Source organism: Balaenoptera physalus (genome assembly GCF_965194825.1).
Source record: "Balaenoptera physalus genome assembly, chromosome: 5".
Classification (NCBI taxonomy): Eukaryota; Metazoa; Chordata; class Mammalia; order Artiodactyla; family Balaenopteridae; genus Balaenoptera; species Balaenoptera physalus.
In genome coordinates this window covers 47,370,343-47,390,080 of record NC_138884.1, presented here as the reverse complement: position 1 = coordinate 47,390,080, position 19,738 = coordinate 47,370,343, and the positions used below count along the sequence as shown (strand labels likewise).

Below are 19,738 nucleotides of genomic sequence, written 5' to 3'. Positions count from 1 at the left end.
TCTTTTAAAAAAAATGTATAGTATGAAAAGGAGGGATAAAACTAAGTTCACAGTGGAAAAACCTGACAAAACTACCTCAGCCAGTTAATATCAAAGTTAACATCATCAGTGGTGTCCTGTTGATAGCATGTACCCCTAAAATGATGTGATGAGATTGGCACCTTACCTCTAGGGTTTTCCTCTCATAACCCCACAACTCCAGTCTAACCATGAGAAAAACATTAGACAAACAAAAATTGAGGCCCATTGTACAAAATACAAAAATTGAGGCAGATTCTCCTCAAAACTGTCAAGACCATCAAAAACAAGGAATGTTTGAGAAACTATTGCAGTTTAGAGGAGCCTAAGGAAACATGATGACTAAAGGTAATACACCATCTAGATAGGATCTTGGAACAGCAAAGGAACATTAGGTAAAAACTGAGGAATCTAAATAAAGGATAGGCTTTGATTAATAATCTATCAACACTGGTTCGTGGTCGCAAACCTACCACAGTAAGATGTTAACCAATAAGGGAACTGGTGCAGGGTATATGGGAACTCTCTGTACTATCTTTGCAACTTTTCTGTAAATCTAAAATGATTCTAAAATTAAACCTTTATTAAAAATAAAAAAGTAGATTGAGAAAATTTAACCCTATTTTTTGTCTGTCCCTTATAGGTGAAGAGCTCTTTTTTTTTCTTTCCTTTCTTCTGTGGTCTCTCTCCTGACCTCGTGAAGAGCTCTTACTGAAGCAACGAAAATCAGCTCCACACCTCTTCAGCTTGAGTGCTTCTCCACTTTTTGCAACTGAAATATGATTGTTATGTTTAATCACAATCAATGGGGTAAAAAAAATTGAACTTTGATTTATTTTAAAGGAATGTTGTCCCTTAGTTTTGCTAAATGGTCCAGCTTAGTTTCTCCTTGCTATTAAATTTTCTGGCTTATAAATTTTGTATTACATTTAAAATATAAACCAAATAAAAGATTTTACTAACATGATTCTTTATGCTTCTTTGCTCTCAATAAAATGTCCTTACGTCATTAGTCAATTTCAAGGGTCAATCTCATAATTTGGTTCTCGTAGTTTGGTTTCCTAACAGGAGATTTCGGTCCACAGCTACTCAGGTCTCTTTCCTCTAAGAAGTTTAAGAGATAGAGAAAACGGCTACAGACAACTATTCTAAGACATTTGTGGTACATTTAGCCAACACTTTTGCTCCTTTTCACAGTATCTATAAGCATTATCAATGCTGACAAAGCAACAATACACTATGCTCTGCTTCCCAACTGCATACCTGATGGTTTCATTGTTGTGTTATTGATTTTCTTTCTCTTTTGGATATGAAGTATCAGAGCAAGTAATAAAAATTCAATTATCAATTCAATATGATTCAATTTTGGTTAAATATTGATGGATAAATGTGTGAAGAAACTATTTTTTTCACATTTCTCATCCTGTTTGATCCTCTGCAACATTGTACCCTGATGAAAATCTCACTTCCTAATTTCCTTTCGTTCTCCTCCTACACTTCTGAGTCCATTTCATTTGTTGGAGTGGGGGGTTGGGGGAGGCAAAACTATCTACTATAAGTAGATATTTCACTATAAGTATACTGTGAAATGTCAGTGAGATAAAATGTAAAAGCACCTGGAACTTAAGAGGCATTCAACAAACTTGAGTGTTTTGCCCTTCTTTACTGGCCTTATAGATGTAGGTGCTTTGCAAGGTTCTTTCCTGGGTCCACTCCTTTTACAACTCATGTTCTTCTTAGAGTCCTCTACTCCCGTGTCTTCAGACGTCTCCTATACACCAAGGAGGACTGTATTCCTAGTTTCGCCCTTACTATTGATCTTCAGAATGTCTCTTCAGCTGCCTACTAAACAAGTCAATCTGGATGTGCCCTACCCCTTCTCTACACAACAGGTCAAAAGATATTACCACTCAGTTGTTTAAGGTGAGGGAGAAATCTAGATATCAGTGAAACCTGAACTGTCTCAGCATACCATTCTCCCTTCTCCTCACATCTAATCCAACACCAACTTCTGTCATTTAAACTCCACTTAAAACCCCCAGTGGATGATCTATTTTGTTTGTTGCTGTATCTGTGGTGCCTAGAACAATGCCTGATACCTAGTAGATACATACTGAAATCATTTATTGAATGAATTAATCTGTCCTCTTTTCTTTGTCTGCACTGCCATGGATGTAGTCCAAGCCCTAATTATGTCTTTGGAGACTCACATTTGTAGCTCCTGAACAAGTTTCTCTGCCTCTAGTAACCCCAGCTCCCATTGCCTTCTCTCCAATCCATCCTATACACAGCTTGCCATGAGTAAACTGTAAACATCCTAAAAAAATTTCCCTGGTGCTCCACAATATAACCTCAATCTAACTCGTTAGCCTATTCTCCCACTATTTTTTCACTCTACAAATTCCCTATTTTCCCTACGTTCAACACACATACTTTTTTCAAATTTCAAATTCCAGCTTTTCATTGTTATATATATAGGAAAGAAACTGACTTTTGTATATTAACCTTGTATCCAGCAACTTTGCTATAACTGCTTATTATTTGCTGGAAATTTTTTTTTTTGATTCCTTGGGATTTTCTACATAATCATGTCAACTTTGAATATAGTTTTATTTCTTCCTTCCCAGTCTGTATTTAAAGTTTAATTTCCTTTTCTGGAGTTATTGCATTACCTAGGACTTCCAGTACAAAGTTTAATAGGAGTGGTGAGGGAATTCCCAGTGTTTAGGACTCTGCACTTTCACTGCCAAGGGTGTGGGTCAGGGAATTAAGATCCGGAAAGCCATGAGGCATGGCCAAAAAAAAAAGTGTGGTGAGAGCAAACAACTTCACCTTGTTCCTGATCTTAGGGGGAAAGAATCTAGCAATCTAGTTTCTCACCATTATGATGTTAGCTATAGGTTTTTTGTACATGTTCCTTATTAAATTGAGGAAGTTCCCCCTGTATTCCTAGTTTGCTGAAAGTTTTTATCATGAGTAGGTGTTGGATTTTGTAAAATGCTTTTTCTGTACCTATTGATGTGATCAAATGATTTTTCTTCTTTAGCTTGTAGATGTGATGGATTACATTAACTGATTTTTGAATGTTGAGCCAATTTACACACCTGGAATAAATCCCACTTGGTCATGGTGTATAATTCTTTTCCTGTACTGCTGGATTTGATTCGCTAATATTTTGTTAAGAATTTTTGCATCTATGTTCATGATAGATATGGGACTGCAGTTTTCCTTTCTTGTAATGTCTTTATCTGCTTTTGGTGGAAGGGTGATGCTTGCCTCATAGAATGGATTAAGATGTGTTCTCTGCTTCTATTTTCCAAAAGAGATTATAGAGAGTTGGTGTGATTTCTTCCTTATATGTTTGATAGAATTCACCAGTAAACCCATCTGGGCCTGGTGCTTTCTGTCATGGAAGGTTATTAATTATTGATTAAAATTTTTTAATAGATATGGGCCTATTTAGATTATTTCTTCTTGTGAGACTTTTGGTAGATTATGTCTCTCAAAGAAATTGGTCCATTTCATCTAGGTTATCAAATCTGTCAGCACAGAGTTGTTCATATTATTCCTTAATTATCCTTCTATTCTTCATAGGATCTGTAGTGATGGCCCCCTTCATTCCTGATATTAGTAATTGTCTTCTCTTTTTATCTTAGTCTGGCTAGAGTTATCAATTCTATTGATCTTGTCAAGGAACCAGACTTTGGTTTCATTGATTTTCTTTATCAGCTTCTTGTTTTCAAGTTTCACTGATTTACACTCTATTAAAATTTTTATTATTTCTTCCCTTCTGCTTACTTTGGATTTAATTTGCTTTTTTTCCAGTTTCCTAATGTGGAAGCTTAAATTATTGATCTTAGATCTTTATTCTTTCCTAAGATATGCACTGCTTTCACTGCAACCCACAAATTTTGATAAGTTGTATTTTCATTTTCATTTAGTTCAAAATATTTTTAAATTTCTCTTGAGATTTCTTCTTTAATCCATATGTTATTTAGAAGTATGTTGTTTATTTTTTATTTATTTATTTATTGGCTGCATCAGCTCTTAGTTGCAGCATGTGGGATCTTCGTTGCGGTATGGAGGATCTTTCGTTGCGGTACGAGGGCTCTTCACTGTGGCTCACAGGCATCTCTCAAGTTGCGGCGCACAGGCTCCAGGGCTTGTGGGCTCTGTAGTTTGTGGCATGCGGACTCTCTAGTTAAGGCACGTGGGCTTAGCTGCCCCACAGCATGTGGGATCTTAGTTCCCTAACCAGGGATCAAACCCACGTCCCCTGCATTGGAAGGCAGATTCTTTACCACTGGACCACCAAGGAAGTCCCAAAGTATGTTGTTTAATCTCCAGGTTTTGAGGGAATTTCCAGGTATCTTTCTGTTATTGATTTTCAGTTTCATTTCATTGTGGTCTGAAAGCATACATTTTAGGATATCTATTCTTTTTAACTTTTTAAGGTGTGTTTTATGGCCCAGGCTGTGGTCTACCTTGGTGAATGTTCTATGTGAGCTTGAGTGTACTCTGCTGTTGTTGGATGAAGTGGTTTAGAAATAACAATTAGATCCAGTCGATTGATGGTGCTGTTGAGTTCAACTATGTCCTTACTACTTTTCTGCCTGCTGAATCTGTCCATTGTTGATAGACGGGTATTGAAGTCTCCAAATATAGTAGTGGACTCGTCTACTTCTCCTTGCAGTTCTATCAGTTTTTGCCACATGTATTTTGACACTCTATTGTTGACGCTCTGATTTTAACTGAGCAGTTTATGATTCCATTTTCTCCATCCTCTTAGCTATCAACTATATTTTAAAAAATTTTACAGTTCCGAAACTTCAATCTGTCTGCTTATATTACCCATCTGTCCTTGCATGTTGTCTACTTTTTCCATGAGAGCCCTTAGCAAATTAAACACAGCTGTTTTAAATTTCTGTTCTGTTCTGAGAATTTCAACATCCCCGCCATATCTGAGTCTGGTTCTCATGCTTGATTTGTCTTTTCAAATTGTGCTTTTTCTTGCCTTTTATCATCCTTCGTAATTTTTTTGATTGGAGGCCAGACATGACGTATCAGGACATAGGAACTGAGGCAATTAGGCTTTTATTGTAAGGTTTTATGTTAATCTAGATAGGAGCTAGGCAGTACTTAACGTTTTCTGTAGCTCTAAGTGGCAGAGGCTTGTTTCCTCTATTTTCCTTGTTGTTTTGTCTTCTTCCCTGTTGTGTTTTTTCCCTAAGAATTCTTTCTTAAAGAGTCTGTCTTGGAGCTCTGTCATACTCCACAGATACTACACTGGAACTCTGTTGTCATGGTGGAAGGGTATTTGGGAAGCATTCAATCATCTTATATCTATCTCTGTCTTTTATTTGGCCTGGGTCCCTGGGCTGTGACCTTCAAAAGTATTTCTTAGACATTTTTTTCTCTTCTCCCATGATATAAGAAGGCTAAAGGGGGCTGAAATTGTCTAACTTGCTTTTCCCCAGGTGAGATAAGGCTCTGGTAGAGTAATTTCCTTCAGAGGGCAGGCCTTTGTCATGGAAAATGATCTGGGTGTATTTCAAAATAGTTACCTTCTCCTCCCCTGAAACACAAGGGGATCACTGATCTTAATCATGAGAACTTGGTGGGGTTCCTGGAGATAAATCTATAAAGTGTGGAGGTTGTCCTAAGAGTGGGGTTTTTAACTGTCAAGCCAGTTGGCATCCAGTAATTTGTCAAAGTTACCATTTCACTGTTCATATCAGTTACTGGCCCAAGCGGGTCTGCTCCTGGTAAGCTGATCTCTAATGTGATTCTATCTGTCTGTTTCTGCAGTTTGGGAGTGGTGGTTTGCCCTATGACCTCAATTCTCCGTCGGATCTAAGAAAAGGCATTGATTTTTCTGCCTGTTCAGCCTTTTTCTTATGATTCCATTTTCTCCATCCTCTCTTAGCATATCAACTATATTTTTTTAAATTTTATAGTTCTGAAATTTCAATCTGTCTGCTTACATTACCCATCTGTCCTTGAATGTTGCGGGATGTGTCTTGCTGTGAGGATGGAGTGATGACTTCAGCTCCTTATATGCTGGAGCTGAAACTGGTAATTGCCTACAAACTCTTTTTTAAAAGTTCTTCCCTGTTTTCACTATAAAGCAAGGCTGAAATAATCCTCTCTGAGGAGTCTTCCCTGATCTCTCTCTGCTAAATGAAAAGCTCCTGCCTGTGTACTCTAGTACTTTGTAAAACTACAAGTATTTCATATACTGACTCTTAGCTCTGTGACTCTGTGAATGCCTGGAGAACAGGCTTTTTGGCTTATCTTTGCATTTCCTGCATATGGTATAAATAATTGTCTGCTTAATTGAAAGGAAAAAGGAACAAAACACTGTTCACTAATTAAAAACAAAGTACTACTTTTATTTGGCTCACTTCTCCATTTATTAGAATAACCACATGTGGAGAGGCACAAAGCACTTAAGTTTTACGTAACTACAAAGTTATCACAAATCCCAAACTTTTTAGCCACAGATACTTCACTTACTCTGTTTAAAGAAAAAGCTTTCAAGACATCTGAGTTAGCCTGATACAGAGACCCTGAATAAATGGGAACTACATATTTTTAAATGCTTGTACTTCCTGCTCTAATAATGTCTTCTTTAAATTGAATCCAGCATAAAAGGGATTGAAATATGTAAGGTCATGATGCAAATGCTTTTGAGAGATAGTGAAATTAATCTGTACAACATGGAAAAAGATGTAATGTGCACAGAAGGTCTGCAAGGATTCACTGAGCCATCTGGGCTTCCATGGCTTGTGCTGTCCATTCTGGTGCTGTCTGACTGATTTTCTCCAAAAGGTTATTCACTTGGAAACAAAGCGATTGGATCTGTTTGTCCCATGTTGGCAGGGCTTCTCGTGCTAAAGAAAAAAGGAATAATGTACAAAGTTGAAATTACTCCTTTGCAACCACAGTGAATGTTGAGTTAGAAATACAGTAACATTGATTTTTAAAGTTTACTCCAAAGATCTTAGTTAATGAAATTAAGCTAATTAAGAAATAGCTAAGAAAAGTACCCCAATCACTGGCACAAAGTATAAACAAAACAAAACAAAAAAACACACACAAAATAAAACCAACCAACCAAACCACCTCAACCGCAGCAATAAGACAGACAACTTCACTGAGGCCAACTGTTTCCTCACCAATGTTTACTGCTTCATAAGACACTGCCACCTACTGGCGAAAGTGAAACTTGAAAACACTACGTTAAGTGAAAGAAGCTAAAAGGTCACATATTGTATGGTTTCATTCATATCAAATATCCAGAACAGGTAAATCCATAGAGACAGAATAGAAATTGGTTGCCAGGGGTTGGGGAGAGAGGTATGAGGAGTAATTGCTTAAGGGGCATGGGATTTCCTTTTGGGAAGATGAAAATGTTCTGGAACTAGGTAGAGATGGTGGTTGCATTAACATTGTAAACATACTAAATGTTACTGGATTTTTCACTTTTAAATGATTAATTTCATGTTATGTGAATTTCAACTCAATTAAAAAATAGCAGTGGAGGAATAGGGATTGCTTTACTAACAGTAAAACTTACTATAAATTTATTACCTAATATTGTTACAGATCAATGGAACCAAATAGAGTACAGAAATAGATCCGAACATATATGTGGAACCTAATATACGCCAAAGATCAGAAAGGATGTTTCATTTAATAAATGATATTTGCATAATTGGCAATCCATCTTTAAAAAAAAAAAACAACTACACCATGCCTTAAAATTATACACAAAAATGAACTGCAGACAGATTAAATTTCTAAATATAAAACAATAAATAAAATATTAGAAGAAATTTTAGGAAAATATTAATTTTATCCCAAAATGAGGGAGACTTTCTTAATCAATACAGAAAACACAAAAGCCATAAAACTAAAAATGGACATATTTGGCTGCAAAAGAGCTTTTAAATGTGTTTATGGTATGCATTGCGTTACAGAAACACAACTGACAGAAAGAGAAAAATATCTGTAACACAGATAGGAAAGGTGTGGAGGGGGAAGGAAGGAAATAGACAAGAAAAACTAACATGAATTCACAGAAAAGGAAATACTAATGGCCAATACATGGAAAGATATTAAACTTCACTAGTGCCAAGGAAATGCACAATAAAACAATAACATAGTATTTTCTCCCCAACAATTGGCAAAAGATAAAAAGAAGAATAATATCCAGTTCTTAAAGATTCATTCTCTCATATTGGTGGAAGTGTAAATGGCTACACCTTTCTGGAAAGCAAACTAGCAGTAGCTATTAAGAATCAAAACACATATATCCTCTGATGCAAAGTATGCAATTTCTGAGACTCTGTTGTATAGAACTAAGTGTCCCAGTATATAAAGGTACGCACAAGGAAACTGCCTGAATGTCCATCAACAGGTGAATAGTTGAACTCCACGAAATATTATACAGCTATTAAAACAAATAACTTAGATTTATATCTAGTGACTTGCAAATATATTCACGGTACATTAACTTAAAAAAAAAACAAAATCACTTTGGGACTTCCCTGGTGGTCCAGTGGCTAAGACTCTGAGCTTCCACTGCAGGGGGCATGGGCTAGATCCCTGGTCAGGGAAGTTCCACGTGCCACGAAGTGTGGCCAAAAAAACCCCAAACAAACAAACAAAAACAAACAAAAACCACTTCATAGAACACTATGTACTTTAAAATTAGAAAGTAAAACATCCCATATTCTATCAAGTTGGTATATGTTAATTTAAATTGTGTTTACTTGGTGACGCCTCTGCTATACTATTCATCATATACTGTGTTTGCTCATTCAATAATTATTTATTTCCCACTTACAACGTGCAGGGCACTGGAAAAGATGTTGGATATACCATGGAGAACAAGAAACACTTAATATCTATCACTAGGAAGCTGAGCTTGGTAAACAGAAACAGACATTTAGACAAATTCAGAAATTCAGGGTGACAAGAACGTATAACTTAAAGCCATACCTAACCTGGGAAGTCAGGAAAATCATTATTGATTAACATTGTTCAAACTAAGACATGGGGACAAATAGAAGATGGCTGGAGAGGCTGCTTGTGGAGAGTGATGACTATTTTGGAATGTTTAAAGTGGGAAAGAATTTACAATGCTGGAAAAAACAAAAAGTCCTGTGAGCTGGACTGGAAAGAGAAAACCATAAAGGATCACGCAGGACCTTTTGGAGACTTTGTCGAATCTTACTCTACAAGCAATGGGGAAGCCATTCATCAGCATGTCAAGGAAGAGAGTAACATTTAATAATTTGGTTTTTATTTCTTTTTTCTGTTTGTTCGCATTTTTAAAAGATCACAATCCCTCTGGCTCTACTAGGGCAACTGGACTAGAAAGGAGCTATTGTAGATATGAGAAAAAAAAGCTAAAAGGCTTGGGCTTCCCTGGTGGCGCAGTGGTTGAGAATCTGCCTGCCAATGCAGGGGACACGGGTTCAAGCCCTGGTCTGGGAAGATCCCACATGCTGCGGAGCAACTAGACCCGTGAGCCACAACTACTGAGCCTGCGAGTCTGGAGCCTGTGCCCCGCAACAAGAGAGGCCGCGATAGTGAGAGGCCCACGCACCGCAATGAAGAGTGGCCCCCGCTTGCCGTAACTAGAGAAAGCCCTCGCACATAAACGAAGACCCAACACAGCCAAAAATAAAAAATAAATTAAAAAAAAAAAAAAGCTAAAAGGCTATTTCTTAAGCCCAGAAGGGTTTCGGGGGTTCAGAACAGGCTGGTGACAGTAAGAAATGAAGAAAAGACCATGGATTCCAGATACACTAGGAGGTAAAATTCGAAGGATTCTGGGCAGTGAAGAAGAGAAGGGGTCAAGGGTAAGGAATGCTGGAGAAAGTGAACAGTGTAGTTTCTGGCTGGCTGGCTGGCTGCTTTGGGAGGCAGGCAGTGGGGGAGATAGTGAATTCAGTTTGGGGTATATTCATTCAGAGAAGCCCACGAAGCAATCAGGTGGGAAACACCTATTAGTCAATTAGAGCCGCTGAATCTGGGACTCAGAAGGGAGATTTACACTAGAAATCTAAGCGCTGTCTGCATAGAGATGGTAACTGAATCAATGGGAATAGGTGAGATTACCTAGGGTAACAACAGAGTGAGGAGAAAAAGGCCGAGGAGCATGTCCTGAGCAACCCCAATATTTAAACTTAAAGCACTATAGAATCTACAAAGACAACTGGGAAGAATACCTGGAGAGATAGGAGGGAAAACAGGAGAACAGGGTGAAGGAGATGAAAGAAGTCAAGAAGGGGCGGGGGCACTCAGAAAGGAGTGAGTGATCAACCCTATTCAATATGCGGAAAAGTCAAGATGAAGCCTGAAAGATAAAAGGATTTTTGTTAAAATGGAAGAGACCTGACCATGTTTAAATATTGATAAAAAGAAGCCAACAGAGAAAGAAAGGATGAAAATAGACAAAATAATTGCTAAGCTCAGGTTCCTAAAAAAGATTTCTTTTTTGGAGCAGGGAGTGGCAGAGTTCAGAGAAGGGATCCAAAGTGCAAGAGGAAGAACTGGGGAGAGAGATGGAAACCATCTCCCATATAACACGAAAGAAGAAAAAGACAGAATTAGATCTATAGTGAACAGAGAGTGAAGGAGGAGAAAAGTCAGAGGTTTAGGAAAATGAAATCTGAAATAGTCATTGCAGAGTAGGGAAAAAGTGGACTAGAGAAATGTATCAAGAATCCCAGGCAGCGTCGAGAATTCAGGACCTTGAATTTTGCAGTGGCATCAATCTGTCTGGTGCTCTGACTCTTCTCCAGCAACGTTAGTTAGTTACTCAAGTACAGGCATGGAAAAGATGGAGAATGGGTTCATTCAAGGTGAAGTTTTGCTGGACAGCAGGAACAAAAAGTTCGCAGGCAAGTGTTCTGGGGCATCTGTAAAAGAGTAACTGAATCATGAAAATGATTGAAATCCTGATTTCATGATTCATGATGAATCATGAAATCTAAGCTGGATAGGAAGAACAGTAAAGGTTAAAAAAGGGCTGAGCTGACTGAAAGAAAGTGAAAGTCAATAGACCAGAGGCTCCAATGCAGTCAAGGAAGAGGTAAGGTAGAAGTGCCTGAGAAAGACCACTAGAAAGGCTAGGAAAAGATCATGGTCAGAGTGGGATACTTCAAATTAAAACTGTACAAGTGGAATGGTTCTGGGTAAGGTCCAGGGCATAAATGAGGTGGGAAGTAGGGCTGAGGAGGTATTAAACAATGAGAAAGACAAGAGATCTACTTACCTGTCTGCCTTCATCAGTTTAGTGAGCTGCTGAACAGGAAATGCAACTGTCATTTCTACATGCCCAATACACGGTATGTGGTCAATAAATGCTTGGTGAGTAAATGAGTGAACTAATATAACAATTCCAGTTTCAAATTTTTCCACGGCATAGAAAATGCTGCATTAATTAGATTCACGAATATAAGTTCATAAAAATTATTTTAAATTATTTCTTTGGGAAATAAGCTCATTCCAGTAGTAAAATTCTGGGCCAAAGGAAATTGCTCAACATGTTTTAATCACAAATATACAACAGTTCATTGCCATTTCATTATGATATAAACAAGCAAAACTTCTTACTTTCAAAATGAACTATTCCATCAATCTGATCAATAAATCCATTCATACGTCCTTCTGTTATCATTTGCGATGCTATCTTTTCTGCCTGATTAAAAAAAACAATAAATTCTTAGACACTTTAATTATCATTTCTAGTTATTCACATATTCTCACCAAGAGAAATGAAAGCTCTTGGTTTAGCTACCCATCACTAAGCTTTACATATGTGTTCATCTGCCATTCATTACAAGAGTAAATCTTGTAAATTTGCCTGTTATAGCCCCCCAATTCTTTCTGGGTACAATCCATTATTTTAAGTTAATTGGGATCTGTTTTTCTTGTTGTAAGATTTTAAGCAAGAATCTAGCCTTCTAACCAACTTTGCTCTCTGCTCAAAATCAAACTAACAATTTTTCCTCTCACTGGGATCCACATCTCAAAAAAATCCCTAGCTTTTCTTATTTTATTTCATTTCAATTTTCACAGTATTTATCACCCCCAAAACTCTCTAAGACAGTAATATTTTTGAAGAAAAAATTGAAAGGAGGAATAATGCTCAAATTTAAAAGGGAAACGAAAGGATTTAAAAGACCATTAAAGGGGAGCAAAAGGTCCTCTACCTAATTCCTAAAGAAATACTTCATGTTCACTGTCTGTTTAGCAAACTGGGTTGTGACAGTCATTTTAGTAACTCTGACCATCTTCACAATCAACCCTAAATCACTCTTGAACAGACTGTGACTAGCATTTATTGTTAAAAATATATTCACTTGCCTTAGTCTCAGCAAGGGATCATACCTCAAAGCCTAAGAAGAAAGCATCTTTTAATGGTAACTGAAGCCTTGGTTCCGAAATTGTTCCACTTCCTTTACTGTGTGTTGAATGTGTACACGTAAAGGAATTGTATTAGAAAATACTAAATTAAAATTTCACTAACAGATAAAAGGGGATGTGACCATAACTACATGACTTTAAGCTCTACAAATTTTGTAGTGAGGTGGATGGACCTAGAGTTTGTCATACAGAGTGAAGTAAGTCAGAAAAAGAAAAACAGATACCGTATGCTAACACATACATATGAAATCTAAAAAAAAAAATGGTTCTGAAGAACCTAGGGGCAGGACAGGAATAATGACGCAGACGTAGAGAATGGACTTGAGGACACAGGGAGGGAGAAGGGTAAACTGGGATGAAGTGAGAGAGTGGCACTGACATATACACACTACCAAATGTAAAATAGATAGCTAGTGGGAAGCAGCCGCATAGCACAGGGAGATCAGCTCAGGTAGATCAGCTTGGTGCTTTGTGACCACCTAGAGGGTGAGATAGGGAGGGGATATGGGGATATATGTATACATATAGCTGATTCACTTTGTTATACAGCAGAATCTAACACAACAATGTAAAGCAATTATACTCCAATAAAGATGTTAAAAAAAAAAAAGTTCTACAAGTTAGGTAAAAGTAAGGTTGATTGCTTGCTTTTACTGTTATTTAAAATTAAGAGAATGTTTTATAGATGTTACCTGAAATACCCTCTAAATACAACCGGTACTTTTTTGGAATTTAAAAATAGCCAACCAAACGTTAGCATGACTAAGAATAAAATTAACTCCCTAATAACTCAGTCAACTTCTTAAGTTAAATCAAGCACAGAAGTTACAGTAGAATAGCCTAGAGTATTACCATAGTCATTCTCTCAAAGAGATGAACTTTTTAAACTTTGAGTCAATCTAGGGCAGAAAAAAGAATTAAGGCATAGATCAAATGTTAGTTAAAAATCAGAAACCACTATGAAGTGGATTTAAACAGATACTAAACAAAGATATTCTAACAAAATGGATATCATAACCTGGAACCCCTTTAAGATTTCCATTCTAGGTCACTTTACCATAAAATACAACTTAAAAAAAAAAAAAGAAAATCAAAGACAATTCCATTACAGTACTATTTTAACATTCAAATAATTTATTTCCATTTACCTTAGGCTTTTTATGTATATTTTTGTTGCAACTGCCAATATTTATCAATTACAGTCGTCTCTCGGTATCCATGGGGGATTGGTTCCAGTAGCCCCCATGAATACCAAAATCCACGGATGCTCAAGACCGTTATATAAAATGTAGTAGTACAATGAATACAGTTGGTCCTCCAAAATATTCCTCCAAAATATCCACAAGTTTTGTATCCGCAGATATGGAGGTCCAACTGTATATATTTTATTTTCTCTTTATGTCAATAATTTAGTCTCTTAACTTCCTTTTATGTATTGGAAATAAGAAAATACCTTAGCTGCAGGAATCTCTAAAAGGGCTCCAAGTTCCTCAAAGGTAATATTATTATATAATTTGCTTGCAGACAATAAATTGTGTTCAATAACAGCTCTGTCCAAGATGCTAGAACCTTAAATATAAATAAGAATGTTATAATTTTGAAACTAGTTTTACACTCTTAACAGATGCATCTTGTTAAAAATTTTCTAGGCATGTACTAACTCATAATCATTGCCTTTATTCCTATCAAAATTTTAAAAGTAACCAAAATCCCTTGATACATTTTGAATAACATGCAGTTAAATACAAATAACATTTAGAAAATGATTGGCAAGTAGTTATTAACTAGCTGAACAGATTTAATCCTCTGGGTTTGGGATTTTGCTTCCTTGGACTAGCTATCAACTTCATTAACTTTTCTTTTCTTTCTATAAGCACATACTTTTATTAGCAAGCAGCAGCAAAACAATCATGCAAATAATCATGCTGTTTGTAAGCTTGATAAGTCAAAAAATACTGCTCAATGGAAATATCTCTATTCCCCTGGGCACTTCACAAGCACTTTACTCTGAGGCAAACGTGAGAAATGTTTGGAAGGCAGGATCCCTTCATGAGATATCAGGCACAGGATCCTCCCTTAAGTAAGATAATACAGGGCCTGACAAAGTTATGTACCTCAGGCCCCATCCTGAAGGTGTGGCTCACCCAATTCTTTTTTTTTCCTTTCCAGTTTTATTGAGATATAATTGACATATAACATTGTATTCATTTAAGGTGTACAACATAGTGAGTTGATATATGTATATATTGTGAAATGATTACCACTATAAGTTTAGTTAATTAACATCATCACCTCACACACTTATAATTTTTTTTCTTGTGACAACTTTTAAGATCTACTTTTTTAGCAACTTTCCAATATAAAGACCTAAATAAACAGGAGAATATGGAAGACTTAATATTGCTAAGATGGCAGGACTCCCCAAATTGATCTACAAATTCAGTGCAATCCCAGCTGGCTTCTTTGCAGAAATTGACAAGCTGATCTTAAAATCCATATGGAAATTCAAAGGATCCATAGAAGCCAAAACAATTTTAAAAAAGAACAAAGTTGGAAGACTCAAATTTTCTGATTTCAAAACTTACTACAAGGGACTTCTCTGGTGGCACAGTGGTTAAGAATCTGCCTGCCAATGCAGAGGACGCGGGTTCGATCCCTGGGCCAGGAAGATCCCACATGCCGCAGAGCAACTAAGCCCATGTGCCACAACTACTGAGCCTGCACTCTAGAGCCTGCAAGCCACAGCTATTGAGCCCACATGCCGCAATTACTGAAGCCCACGTGCTGCAACTACTGAAGACTGTGCACCTAGAGCCCGTGCTCTGCAACAAGAGAAGCCACTGCAATGAGAAGCCCACGCACCACAATGAAGAACAGCCCCCGCTCGCCGCAACAAGAGAAAGCCCGCGTGCAAGCAACGAAGGCCCAACGCAGCCAAATATTAAAAATTAAAAAAAAAAAAACTTACTACAAAGATACAGCAACCAAGACAGTGTGGTACTGGCATGAGGACAGGCATACAGAATAATGGAATAGAATTTAGAGTCCAGAAATAAACTCACATTTACAGTCAACTGATTGTCAACAAAGATGCCAAGGCAATTCAGTGGGGAAATAAGAGTCTTTCCAACAAATGGTGCTGGGACAACTGAATACTCACATGCAAAATAATAAAGTTGGACCCCTACTTTACACCATATACAAAAATTAACTCAAAATGAATCAGAGACCTAAATGTAAGCGCTACAATTATAAAACTTATAGAAGAAAATAGAACAACTTTTCATAACCTTGGATTAGGCAATGGTTTCTTAGATACAACACTGTAAGCACAAGCCACAAAAGAAAAAACATAAATTGGACTTCATCAAAATTAATAACTTTTGTGTTTCAAAAGATACCATCAACAAAGTGAAGAAACAACACACAGAATGGGAGAAAATATTTGCAAATCATTTATCTGATAATAAGGTCTAGAATATATAAAGAATTCTTACAATTCAATAATAAAGGCACAAATAACCCAATTTAAAAGTGGCCAATAAGCATATGAAAAGGTGCTTAACACCATTAGCCCCCAGGGAAATGCAAATCAAAACCGCAATAAGATACCACACTTCATACCCACTAGGATGACTAAATCAAAAAGACAGATAATATAACAAGTGTGGGAGAAAATGGAACCCTCACACACAGCTGGCAGGAATGTAAAATGGTGCAGCCACTTTGGAAAACAGTCTGGCAGATCCTAGATAGACTAAATATAGAGTTACCATATGACCCAGTACTTCCACTCCTAGATATACCTCCAAGAGAATTAAAAGCTTATGTCCATACAAAAACTTTTACATGAATGTTCACAGCAGTATTATTAATAGCCAAATAGTGAAAATAACCTAAATGTCCCCTAACTGATGAAGAAATAAAATGTGGTTAACAGAATGTTATTTGGCAATAAAAGTGAATGAAGTACTGATGCACACTACAGCACGGATGAACCTTGAAAACATCACGTTAAGTGAAAGAAGCCAGTCACAAAAGATCATATATTGTATGATTCCATTTATATGAAATGTCCAGAACAGGCAAATCTATAGAGCAGAAAGTAGACTAGTAGTAACATTCCAAAACTCTGAGAATATACTGAAACCACTGAATTGTAATAACAACAACAACAAAACTATGTCTCAAGATTGCAAGCCTAGGGTTGTAATGACAATAAACAAAGATGTCCAAGAAAGATAAATAAGGAAGGCAATAAAGTCTAAAATGGAAGAGGAAGAAGACAAAATGCCTGTCCTATATATTGATACATAGTCTCCTATGAGAAATCTGAAAATCATTTGCATTCTCCGAGATCCTCGTGAGTAGCCCTCATTTGAGAAAAGAATTATCTGACATTATCTTTTTTTTTTTTTTCATGGCCATAAAACTCAAAGTCAAATGTGAAGCTCAACTACATCAATTCTGGAAACTCTTTCTTATTTATCTAGCTTTTGTTTGTCAGACATCTTCTTGCAAAAGAATTTATTTAAAGCTGCTGAGAATACACAGAAGACAAGAAAATTTATAAGTTAAAAAGAAAAAGAATAACAACAATCAAAAGACACACATTACAGGTGGGCTACAAGTTTAATTTTTTAAACTTTCTAGCAGCCCATCAAATTAAGAAAACCGGGACTTCCCTGGTGGCGCAGTGGTTAAGAATCCACCTGCCAATGCAGGGGACACGGGTTCGACACTGGGAAGATCCCACATGCCGCAGAGCAACTAAGCCCGTGTGCCACAACTACTGAGCCTGTGCTCTAGAGCCCACAAGCCACAACTACTGAGCCCACATGCCACAACTACTGAAGCCCGTGCACTTAGAGCCCATGCTCCGCAACAAGAGAAGCCACCGCAATGAGAAGCCCGCGCACCGCAACGAAGAGTAGCCCCCGCTCACTGCAACTAGAGAAAGCCCGCGCGCAGCAACGAAGACACAACGCAGCAGAAAATAAAAATAAATTAATTAATTTTTTTTTAAAATTAAGAAAACCAACCAGTTTATCAACTCACAGTGTTTAAATAAGATAAAAATCAATTGCTCCGGAGAATCACAACTAATCCTAAGACTGAAAAGGAATTTTTCTGAGGATCTGCATAAAGAATATCCTATAGAATAAATATCTCCTTTAGACAGAAAGATAATAATCAATTGATTTGTTTCTTAAAGTACAAGTAAATAAAAGAAATTCTATAGGTCAATATAATTGCTTCAATGCTCTGGTTTAACTCAGGGCAGTAAGACTGGTGAGGTATATACCTTTCAGCCAAATCTTACATAAATAATTCTTTACAGCTAGATTCTCTTCCATATGGGATGACAGTGAATCCCAGGCGATGAGTCTGACAGATCTGCATGTTTGTCTTGACCTTCTCTATGTTTCTGGTGGCCTACATCTATATTTTTATTATCATGTGTGTTACTGTTATAAGCTACTTTAAAACCTCTGTAGATAAACATACATAAAATAATTGATGTTATGAACAAGCATCTATTACAAAATTCTTTCCTAGCAAAGGCAGTCTGACTTAAGCAAATACTAGGAAACATGACACCAAGTTCTATTCTTATTGGAAACACTTTCCCTTCAGTACCTCCGGCAAGCTATTGTACCAAATTTTGCTCTGTCTAAAATAGGACTGGATAATTATGCTCTGTTACAAACTGATGTTTAAGATTAATTAAGGTACTTATCAAATGGTTTGAGTCTTTAAAAAACCAGGCACTATAAGCCTAGCCTATAATTCTTCTGCTCTTACACTTTCCAAAAAATGCTTTATTCCACGAAATGCTCTCCAATAGAGCTACTCTTAAACTTCAAACTCATATCTGTGTATAATATTCATCTTCAGTCAATACTCCTTCTTTTATCATCAAGTGTTACATAAAAATATTACAGAAAGATATCAAGATGCTTCAAATTTAACATATGTTCTACTAGTGTGACCTCAGTATTTCCTATCACATACTTATAAGAAGTAATCATTACCATCAGCTGTAGTTGCTTTCTGGTGAGGCATCAGCATGGCGGCAAATTCCTGAAGTTGATTTCCTCTGATGATCCTATCTAGGTACATTTTCTCGAGGATTCCATAAGCAGCAAGTTGCTGGCACCTTTCATCCTTAAAAAGAGTAGCAAGCATCCGAGAACGCTGCTGTCCTAAGGGGAACAAATGAGCATCACATATTCTCACAATCTGTTTTTTCAATGAAAAACAATCTTTTTTATGACTCCATTTTTGCCTACTAAAATATGCAGATTGATTCTCGTTATTTCTGGTAGTTATGTTCTATACATTTGCTGCCAACACTGTATTAGTGAATACTCAACTCCTGCTCCTAGGGGATATGTGGGGTGAGGTTCCATGAGCCTCTGGTCACAACATTTTTGTCAGCTGGTCAATATGTAACCTTGTTTTGTGTATTTCTGTTTAAAGGCACCATATTCAATACATATTGTTGATTCATTAACATTGAATTCATGGCTTACACTATAACTCATGCCTGAATTAAGCTTACCTAACTTTAGACATGTAGTTTCTCCAAAAGGCACATCACAGACTTCCCACACTTAAGTACAAAAGATAATACTTCAGCACTATGCTAGGGGCCATTTTGAACAGCAAAACCACCAACAAAATGCATGAAAATGTGGAGAATGTGATATTAAATAGACCACAAAGAGGACACTTGTTTATAGTATGAGAGCTGAAACAAGGTAGAACATTGCCTTGTTTGATCCCAGCTAGAAACATAAACAGGGGGACTCAAATTTTTTGCTGCTCTGCACATGTCTGCAAATGACTGTGAAAGCATCGTACTTTGAGTACTGATTTGAGGGTGACAAATTTTAGGAAGTAGGCAAAGTCACATATGGAATCTGTGAATAATGAGGATCAACTGTATATTCATTTGTGAAGACTATGATATACAATCATTCCCTCAGTATCCAATGGGGATTGGTTCCAAGACCACCCCCCCAGTAAATACCAAAATCTGCAGATGCAAAAGTCACTTATGTAAAGTGATGTTGTATTTACATTACCTTCATACATCCTCCCCTATACTTTAGATCATCTCTAGATTATGTATAATACCTAGAGATGATCTATCTATGTAAATGCTATGTAAATCGTTGCTGGCACATGGCAAATTCAAGTTTTCCTTTTGGAACTTCCTAGAATTTTTTTCCCCAAATATTTTCAATCCACAGTTGGTTGAATCTGCGGA

At 36.9% G+C, this 19,738-nt stretch overlaps 2 protein-coding genes across 4 annotated transcripts in view; one reads left to right on the top strand and one right to left on the bottom strand.

Moving 5' to 3' along the window:
* The window catches only part of LOC309661713 (placenta-specific gene 8 protein), a 31,746-nt gene extending 30,761 nt beyond the window's left edge, over window positions 1–985 (top strand). Inside the window, exon 5 of the mRNA XM_082463672.1 lies at window positions 662–985. The gene's annotated coding sequence lies outside the window, so the exon portion shown is untranslated. The remainder of the gene's footprint in view (window positions 1–661) is intronic.
* Window positions 986–6,389: 5,404 nt separating this feature from the next.
* The window catches only part of COPS4 (COP9 signalosome subunit 4), a 36,631-nt gene continuing 23,282 nt past the window's right edge, over window positions 6,390–19,738 (bottom strand). For 2 of the 3 annotated variants that reach the window (XM_082463650.1, XM_082463651.1), the window contains 4 exons: window positions 18,498–18,668; window positions 13,916–14,031; window positions 11,650–11,734; window positions 6,390–6,911 (listed from right to left, as the gene is read on the bottom strand). In XM_082463650.1, coding sequence (XP_082319776.1) covers window positions 6,778–6,911; window positions 11,650–11,734; window positions 13,916–14,031; window positions 18,498–18,668 — 506 coding nt within the window. In that variant the 3' untranslated portion in view covers window positions 6,390–6,777. The remainder of the gene's footprint in view (window positions 6,912–11,649; window positions 11,735–13,915; window positions 14,032–18,497; window positions 18,669–19,738) is intronic. The other variant, XM_082463652.1, reaches the window with a different exon arrangement.